The 9,856-nt window shown below is 35.6% G+C and overlaps 1 protein-coding gene and 1 pseudogene across 5 annotated transcripts; both read right to left on the minus strand.

Moving 5' to 3' along the window:
* Positions 1-1,482: 1,482 nt before the first annotated feature.
* On the minus strand, positions 1,483-3,887 carry LOC113353001 (dnaJ homolog subfamily B member 2). 5 transcript variants are annotated; one of them, XM_026596727.1, is made up of 7 exons: positions 3,755-3,887; positions 3,267-3,359; positions 3,030-3,060; positions 2,377-2,403; positions 2,176-2,202; positions 1,895-2,027; positions 1,483-1,752 (listed from the first exon to the last, which is right to left on the minus strand). In XM_026596727.1, the coding sequence occupies exons 1-7, from the start codon at positions 3,818-3,820 to the stop codon at positions 1,698-1,700; spliced, it is 432 nt and encodes a 143-aa protein (XP_026452512.1). In that variant the 5' UTR covers positions 3,821-3,887; the 3' UTR covers positions 1,483-1,697. The 5 variants fall into 5 exon arrangements, 3 of the variants coding, with proteins under 3 accessions (XP_026452512.1, XP_026452511.1, XP_026452513.1); XM_026596726.1 differs by having other exon boundaries at positions 1,895-2,030; XR_003361027.1 differs by lacking the exon at positions 1,483-1,752 and adding an exon at positions 2,677-2,733 and having other exon boundaries at positions 1,941-2,027.
* A 106-nt stretch (positions 3,888-3,993) lies between these two features.
* LOC113353002 lies at positions 3,994-6,283 on the minus strand (annotated as a pseudogene).
* Positions 6,284-9,856: the final 3,573 nt, after the last annotated feature.

A 9,856-nucleotide genomic window follows, 5' to 3' on the forward strand; every position in this document is an offset into this window, starting at 1 on the left:
AACCTTTAGGAAAAGGAATCAATACTGTGACAAACCTAGTTTTACCTATAAACGTCATACAACGCCTTTTTATAATCGTCATGATTATCAAAAGGATAAATTAAGACGAAAACAAGATCCGATGCTCCCAATTGGAAAAAGGCTAACTTGCAAAAGAATAGTCAATCCCATAGTTTTTAAAATCTTGCGATTTATGATTTGAATCTTACGATTCGCTTTAAAATTTTCCAAAACGATTCAGATCTTAACTATGAATCGATTTGATTGTGAATCTTACGATACATATTTGATCCGATCGATTTACACCGATTCAAATCAGACAAATCTAAATTTGTTCTTTCCATGTGATTTTTATTAAAAATAAAAATTTTAAGACATTTTGACTCGCACTAGAGCACAAGATTCGAACTCAAGAGCCATGGTCACCTAATTAAGTGCCCAACCATTGATCTTCTCATATCTATAATACTAATAACATATATTTAAATATATTAATATATAACTCCAATATGTATATATATATATATAGAGAGAGATTTACCATGAATATTCGATTCACGATTCTAACATATGATTCGATTCTTAAAGATGAAAAATGATTCACGATGCGGTTCATGATTTAACAACCTTGGTCAATCCAATTCTCCTCCGACAAATCGTGAATAGAATAATGAGAAGAAGGTTCTGGTTACTCAAAAGTGGGTACCAAAGAACGTCAATAGTGCATTGAGAGTGAAAAAGAATGATCTCCCAGAATATTCAATGATTGTGGAAAAGGCAGAATCCATGATCTTGGAAGTTACAAAATTCCTGGGAATATATAACTCCTCCACTCGATCAATAGAAAAAACCCCTAAATCAAAGGATCATAATAAAGACCCAAGAACAGCATGTCAGCATACGTCACATCAAACCCATAATCATATATCAAAAAGGAACCGAAATTAACAAAAACCCCAGAAAAGAAAAAATTGTAACAATCGTCTCCTATTCTGATTCATCGCGATTAAACACCAGAAAACATATGAAATAGCAAGAAACAACAACTGATTTCTTCTCACTTCGATTAATTTCTTCTTCTCTTCGACAAAACCCTAGACTTTCTTCTCACTGAGAATTGGGGATTTTCTTCTCTAAAATTGATTTAAGATTTAATCTCTCTCCAATGTCTATTCCCGCTAGAAGGAGAGGTAGTTGAGAGTTGGAGGGGCACATACTAGATCCTTAGCCGCTTACCTCAAAGGTCACAAATCTAAACCATCCATTCTCTGACATGTTGCACAACCATCAGATGTTTTCGTTCAACGACATATAAGATATATAAGTGTCTAAGATATGTTTTATATGGGAGGATATTTTATGAAACTACGGTACTACGTGTTTGTTTTTGTCCACATGTACAAAGCTGGTGACTCAGCTAACTGGCCTTTAACAAAATATATGATGAAAAAGGGTTTTGCAAATTTAATCACTGTAAGGAGGTAATGCAAATTAACAATCTTGCGAGGGGAGGTAATGCAAAATACCCCGCTAGTTTTTATCGAAATATAGGATGGAAAGCATCAAACATTTTAACCTAGTTATAACACTATTAGAACATTACTGACATGATCATCATCATATAGAGTTTCAAGCGGATGATCCCTAGCTAATTAAGACAAATACAAGCTATAAACATAAAAAAATCCAGCATGCCATCATGGAAGGAAAGGATTGTAAGATGGGGTTTCCTTCTCCTGCCGTTTATAAGCCCTGCAAAAGAAATACAACACCCAGGGGATGGAATATTAGGGCTCTGAGAAGTCGATAAAGAACACTAAAGGACTAAGCTAAGACTAACTGCATAGAATCACATGCGATATAATAGTTTGGTTTAGAAATGTCATGCATTCACCTTGCAGCACTCATACCCCCAAGTGCAACTGTTCCAATAATAAGAAGAAAAAAAGGGGCTTTAACCAAGAACGTTTGACTTTTGCTTCTTTGATGAACGTTTGGAGAACCTGTTCTGACAACCCGCGCATATGCTGCTAGTAAGCAAGAAAAATTGGGACGATACATAAATAAAAACATCCAAGGAACACAGGGAAGGGAAAATGAAAGAGAAAGCAGATAACCGATGAAGTTAACATTCTTGAGTTTGGATCAATAGAATAAAAAAAAAAGTAAAAGTACCTGAGTTTGTTCCCCTTTGTCCTATACCTGTAATGCCGGAAAATGAAAAATGTCAGGTAGTCATCATAGAACACTCCACATAACAAGGAAATTCTATACTTTCCCAGGGAAGGGGAAATGAAAGAGAGCAGATAACCGATGAAGTTAACATTCTTGAGTTTGGATCAATAGAATTAAAAAAAAAAAAAAAAGTAAACGTACCTGAGTTTGTTCCCCTTTGTCCTATACCTGTAATGCCGGAAAATGAAAAATATCAGGTAGTCATCATAGAACACTCCACATAACAAGGAAATTGTATACTTTCCCATGGTTTGCAAACTCGCTGTCTGTTGGGAGACATCTTGGTAATACTAACTTGAACATATTGCCTCACTAAATGGGATATGTTGGTCATGGATACAGAAAAGTATACCCATCAGAAGAGCTGCATACAAGTATCATATAGAGCACACTAACGTTTCAGATGCCAATAATAAAGTTTCAGAAATGCGCATATCCTACCAACTTCAATGTAATGAGCGCCAAATATGAGTAGCTGATTTGTTCACCTACTGCAACCTACATGTGCAAATAGAATCCCAAATACCGTTAGCACCAATTAATAAAGCCATATAAGCACATCTGTCACTACTGCTAACATGCTTGATTGAAAGGTATGTGAAAGCCATAAGCTCGCTCATATTGTTCCTTAATTCTAAAAATCAAGCTTGTCAGTGTTATCAACAAATGATGATATACTGTTTATTCCAACGCCGTGAGCAAGTCATTAAACTGTGAACTACCCCAACCATAACTGAGAGTCAGCAAACCATGGTCTCAGTATATTAAGTTCCAAGAGAGTTGAGGAAAATTACCTAATTTTAGACATGAGTACGCTTCCGAAATCTGCAATACGTGCAACTAAAATGGTCAGGCTAATGGTTAATCCAGTCAATTAGACAAGTTACTTACAAACACTCCAGTCTTTTTTTTAGCATTTCTTATTATATGATGAATGTCAAGGTATGATGCATAACTTGGATGTTTCAGTTTATCTTACAAGTTGTTCAATATTCCAAACCATAAAAAGTTATTGTGCGCCAATTACTTACCAATTTAAACTTAGTCTCTGCGCTGAGCTTTTCATTTGCAGGAAAACGGTCAGGGTGAGATTCCCATGCTTTTCTTTTATAGGCTGCTTTGACCTGTATTCACCCAAATTACACATATAAGCAGTCAGATAACTGCACTTTTTACTTAAATTCCAATGATTCGGAAATCCTAGTCTAATACTAGTTTAGTAAACTAAAAGTCTCCAATCTCATACACTGGCACCACTATCTTCATCGATTACGCACATAAACCACAAACATTAAGGAAATTTAGGGTCTTTAGTCATTGGACGCAAAATTTCCACATTACTCTAGCTCTCAATTCAGAAACATCCTAAATTCCTCTGACAATGACTAAATTCACAATTGGAGATATCATATTCAGGACTAGTATGATCTCAGTAGAAACTAACAGTTCATTTTACAAATTGAGAAGCAAATTCAACAAAAACTAGTAATTCTTATATAACTCGGAAACACGATTATACCTGAGATGGGGTCGGATGAGAAGTGGATGATAATCCTAGCAACTCTCTAGCTTCATCGCCTTGCATGTCTTTCCGGTCAAATCTACAGGATTTCTTTTTTAATTCTGATTCTAAACTTTCTTATTCCTCTTCTTTGTTTTAATGAAAAAGTTGAAGTTTTTCCAGGGTTTGGAAAATGCCACGAGGCCCACGGACCATCACCACCGATGACGATGTCGTGAATCGTTATGAGTTGTTACATGTATGCGACTCGTGGAGTATGGTACCTTCTAACGAGTTGACTCAACAAATGAAGCTTTAGTCTAGAGTCTCTAGACAGATTTTCATACTTCGTGGAACAAACCGAGGCAAGCCATCCTGTAAGACTAGTGCTGATAATGCACAAGGAAAAATCTGGGCATCAGAACATCGTTCCAGTAGGAAGAATCACAATGAATACAGTTTTCTCGAGCTGGTTATAAAGATCCATAATTAAGAGAAGTGCTTCCATAGTTGTTGCTTCAATCAGAAAGATCGACTATTATAAGCCGGTTACATGTATAGTTTTAGGGCAGTCACTGAGATACAGAATATCATACATACAACGATACAAGCGGTGGGGTGTTTGAGTTTCCTCTACAATTTGCGATAGGCATTTCACCACTACTGCCTCACCAGTAATCTTTACAAGAACATTCACCATTCTTAAAATGGTGGAACCTATTTCTATCTCTCACAATTATTTCCCGATCGAAAACCTCAGAAATGAACTTACTAGCTTGATGGCAATCTTTGCACACTCTCAAATTCTTTGATATCCGAATGATAGATCCAGGTTTGGTTTTTAATAACCCAAAAGCAATGGCGAGCTTTTCACTATGGAAGTACAATGGATTCTCCTTTTCCTCTTCCTCAACAATATCATGCGATATTGCATCAGTTTCAGGCATATAACCCACGGATCTGATGCATTTCAACATTTCATCAACCTTGGCATATATCTCTTTAGATTCGGGATGCATCCTACCTCCAGCAATGAACTCGATTACAGAAAAACCAGGCACCTTTTTTACTCCTCGGTCGTTCATCAACTTTCTCACTCTGGCAACATCATCCTATCTACCTACATTTGCGTATAAATTTGCTAATAACACGTAACGACCACTGTTATGAGGTTCTAATTCGATTACTTGTTTTCCTATTTCTTCACCCAATTCGATGTCTCCATGAATTTTACATGCTCCCAGAAGTGCACCCAGTACACCTGCATCAGGACTCATTGGCATCTCATCTATAAGCCTTTTTGCTTCTTCTAGAAACCCAGCTCTACCGAGCATATCCACCATGCACCCAAAGTGCTCCATCTTTGGCTCAATTCTGTGAACTTCTTTCATGAGGTGAAAGTAATGCCGTCCCTCTTCAATCAAACCTTTATGAGCACATGCACTAAGTAAATTCACAAACGTGATCCCATCCGGAGCTACCATCTGTTTTTGCATCTCCTCAAAAAGCTCTATTGCAGCTTTCCCTTGCCCGTGCATTGCTATTCCTCCAATCATACAATTCTATGAAGAAATCCCTTTCTGTTTTAACCCATTAAAGACTTCAAATGCTTTCTCTAAACATCCACATTTGCAATACATATCAATAATTGTTGTCGCTAATTTTGAATCCACTTCAATTCCACTCTTCTTTATATGTTCATATATCCACTCTCCTTGCTCTAGAGCTCCCAATCCTGTACAAGCTGATAACATACTAGCTGCAACAAATTTGTCCAGCTTAACTTTCTCTAACTGCATCCTTTCAAACAATCGAAAAGCTTCATGAAAACGGTCACGTTGAACATACCCTGCAATCATAGCATTCCAAGAAGCAGAATTCCTTTCCGGCATCGACTCAAAAACTTCATATGCATCATCTAGAAAACCCAACTTCGAATACCCAGTAATCAAAGTAGTCCAAGAAACAAAATCTTTATTCACCATTTTATCAAACACCCGTCGTGCATCATCCAAACACTCAAAATTCACATACATATGAATCAAGTTGTTCAAACAAAACTTATCTCCCTGAAACCCAAACTTCAAAACATGTGCATGTATCTGTCTTAACTCCATTATCTGATTTCCATTACAACAAGATCTAATCACACACGGGTAAGTAAACTTATTAGGATAAACAGAGTTTTCTAACATTTGAGAATACAATATTATACAATCTTTTGTTAAATGAGAGTTCAAGTAACCTCTAATAATAGTATTATAAATGAAAGTATCTGGTTTTGCAATTCCATCAAACACTTTAAGGGCATAATTCATATCACCTGATTTAGATATTGCACAAAATTTGATAACTCTCCCTATGGCATCATTATCTTTTGATAGGCCTAATCTAATGATTTTTGAGTGGTACTGTTTCAGTTCAACCATCGTGACACAATTTTCAAGGCCATCGGATGTCGAAAGATTTGATCTTGATGAAGTTGAAGATGGTGGTGGTGGAGAGGTTTGAAGTAATACAGGAGAAGAAGAAGCCATGATTTCTTCAGAATCAAAAATGTCAGCCTCTAATTCTCCATAATGGGTCTATAAGTAACGTGACAGAGAGATGGCCCAATTGGATTCCTATGCACCGATCCGTTAAGCCATGGGGAAAACAACCCAAAAATTTGTCACGCCATCCTCGATTCAAAAGAACATATGTAAAAAAGTTGGATATATTGACTTTGGGTCTTAGAAAGTTTCAAATTAGAGTTTGACTTTCAAGACCAAAATTAACTGCGTTGACAGTTACACAGTCTGGTTAATCACGGACCTGTTTAATATTATTATCGTTTAATTTATGTACTAACTTTGTCCTTGAAACATCGATAACCATTGTTTGGCAATCTAGTGTGCTCGGCCAAAAAGTAGATTTTGAGATTTTTTGTTTGCCTTAATTGAACTTCGTAACTTAGAGCTTCTCCAATGCAATGTATGTGAAGATAAATGTCTAAATCCACATAAGATAGACATTCAATTTCCTAAAATTATTTTCCAATCCCAACTTCGTAAACCAATGCGAAGATGACATGGCTTAATTTTTGTTAGACATTGTAAAGGTGAATGTCAAATTTTAGAGCTTCTCCAATGGTGGTTGTGTGTGTTTCCTAGGTGGCAACGCAAACAAGACATGCTCATTCCAATTTTTCCTTAAATTTAGATGAAAAAATAGTTCATGTTGTTTGTGATTTTTTATGGATTAAATGCATTTTTATTTTTAGTAACTTTTACATTTTATTAGAGCTAAAAAGGGTTGTTTAATTTGTTGGAATTAATTTTAGTAAACAAAAGCTTACTAGGATAGGTTGACATTGTCAAGGTGAATGTCATGTTTTAGACATTCACCTTGACAATGTCTAACAAAAATTAAGCATGTCATCTTCACATTGATTTAAGAAGTTGGGATTGGAGAAGAATTTTAGGGAAAATGAATGTATATCATATATGGACTTAGACATTTATCTTCACATACATTCCATTGGAGAAGTTCTTAGACATTCACCTTGACAATGTCAACCTACCCTAGTAAACTTTTCCTTACTAAAATCAATTCCAATATATTAAATAATGTTGTAGGGCTTTCGCTCATGGATGTGCGGCCCAATATAGTATCTATGGCTTTATTCCTATTGTATATAAAGGATTGTATCCATGTAACACAGATTATCTCGAATGAATAGAATCTTCTTCTCTTTGTGCCTCTTTATCTTTCCCATCCACTACAACACGTTATCAGGCACGAGCTCTACCCTGCAGCAATGGATTTTTTTTTCATTTGGGTTGCTATCAAATACAGTGCGTTGGAAATCGTTGGAATAAAATCAGATAAGTTGGATTAGGGGTGTGCATACAATCCGGAACCGCGGATTTCATCCGCAACCGTCCTCAAAATTGCGGGTGAAAACCAATCTGCAAGAGTTTATGGGTCGGTCACGGGTGAGTTCTCAAATCCGCAAGGTTTAGCGGTTTGGTTGCAGTTGGTTTTGTAAATCCGCGGATTTATCCGCACCGTAGGTAGTGAAGAAATATCATAAAACTTATTAATAATTTTTGATGATTATGTTAATTCAATTGCTAGTTTGATGATTATGTTAATTCAATTGTTAGTTTGCTTCGAGTTATTACTTATTAGTAGTTTTTATTTATGATTCTTGATTAATTGCACGGTTGTAGTTAGGAAACATCACCTTACGTACTTTGCTTTCCTTGGTTGAGTTTTTTTTGGAAGTGGGGGAGATTAGTTTGAAACTCTTTTATTTATGAAAGTATGTTCAGTTTACTTGGAAAGGGAAGTATTCTTATCACCTTATATAATTGCCCAATTCTTAAGGCTACAAATTTACAATCATAAATATTTATTTGTGCCAGGAGTTGCATCTTATGTTTGGTGGGCATTTAAAAAGTCAATGCTAGTGTATGAAAGTCACGGCCAACCAACTCATATGGGGAAGAAAATGAACAAGTTAAAGCCATAATCTAAAATGGAACTCTCGCCAATTGAAATCGTGTTAGTACTCTTTTGTGTTAAGTTTCGTCTTTATTAAAATTCTGGTTTTTATATTAGTATTTATTATTTTATTTTATTTTGGCTAAATCCGTGGTTAATCCGCATACGACCCGTACAATCCATTGATCCACATAGGTCAAATCCGCGAGTGATTGGACCTGTTACGGTTCAATTTTCCAAATCCGCAAATTTAACGGTTTGGTTGCGGTGACCCCTAATCCGCAACCGTCCGTTGCACACCCCTAAGTTGGATCTACTTTTGCTCCCGATCTATTTTCTTTTCTTTTCACGTTTTGATTTTGACATATATATATATATATATATATATATATATATATATATATATATTGGGTATATTAAATCTGCAGTTAAAATTGATTTAATCAGGAATAAGAGATTATTTTGATTAATCGTTTCTAATATGGAATTATTTTATTATTATTGGTACTGTTCATGACTTTGATTAATCAGGTTACTAATCGAGAATCACTTTGATTAATTAATCTAGCTAATTGTTTGTAATCCTTAATCCTAAATCCTAATCCCTAGTCCTTAATCCTAATTATTATCGTTTTTTTCGTAATTATGGATTAACAGATCTGTCCTGGTTAGGTCGAAAATTCACAAAGGAGAATTTTCTGTTCGTGACCCTGTATCTTCTTCGTAAGAGGAAGATTTTTCTGTTCGTGACTCTTCTTTGTCCGGTCAACTCCAACCGACCCGATTCGGTACAATCCCAACCGACCCGGTACAACCCTAACCGACCCGGTACGATCCAACTCCAACCGACCGGTGCAGCTTGTTTCTGTCCATTTCAGTTCTGATTTTGGGACTGCGCGACTAAGTCTGTACTTGTTCTGCCTATATATGGTGGGAACCAAAAATGTGAGGTATGTAACTAAAGACCGAGTATTCGTTGGGTTTATTTATTTGTTTTTAGAACATGCCTAGTTAAATTATGATAGTTACGATCATTAAGAATTTTAGTCTTAATACAATTTTGTTCTCTTGAATATGATATTGGCTATAGTTGCATGGTGTCTTTTGTTCAATTGGTTGTACCAACTCGATTCTAATATATTTATTTTGGGTTTAGAAGTACTTGAACACCATTATTGCGTACATGATATTTTCTTCCAAAAATTTGAATGTTCCATGAAATGTAATTCCACTTGCTCGACTATTAAAGAGTTGGTAGTTTCTATAGAATTGCAAATAAAATCACAAGTATTCCAATTTTTGTGGAAGAACTCACAAAAGATGATACGAGTCATAAAATTTTCATTTCTCTACTTCATTCATAATACTAACGAACCGGTATATGTTGAAGTATGACAACAAGAGAATTATCTTTAGTAATATATTCAACCTAAAGTAAGTGATTGACATGTATAGTGAGATTCTCTTGGCCTATTGAGATAAAGAAATTTCTAAATGTAGCAAAATTGAAAATGGAAAGAACCCCAAAGTAATGAGGGTTAGACGTACCGACTCATATAAAGCATGTGAAAAGGGACATATATATCATGAGACAATTTTTTTTTCCCCAGCAGTAATGACACCAAAGTATAG

This window comes from Papaver somniferum, chromosome 2 (genome assembly GCF_003573695.1).
Source record: "Papaver somniferum cultivar HN1 chromosome 2, ASM357369v1, whole genome shotgun sequence".
Lineage (NCBI taxonomy): Eukaryota > Viridiplantae > Streptophyta > Magnoliopsida > Ranunculales > Papaveraceae > Papaver > Papaver somniferum.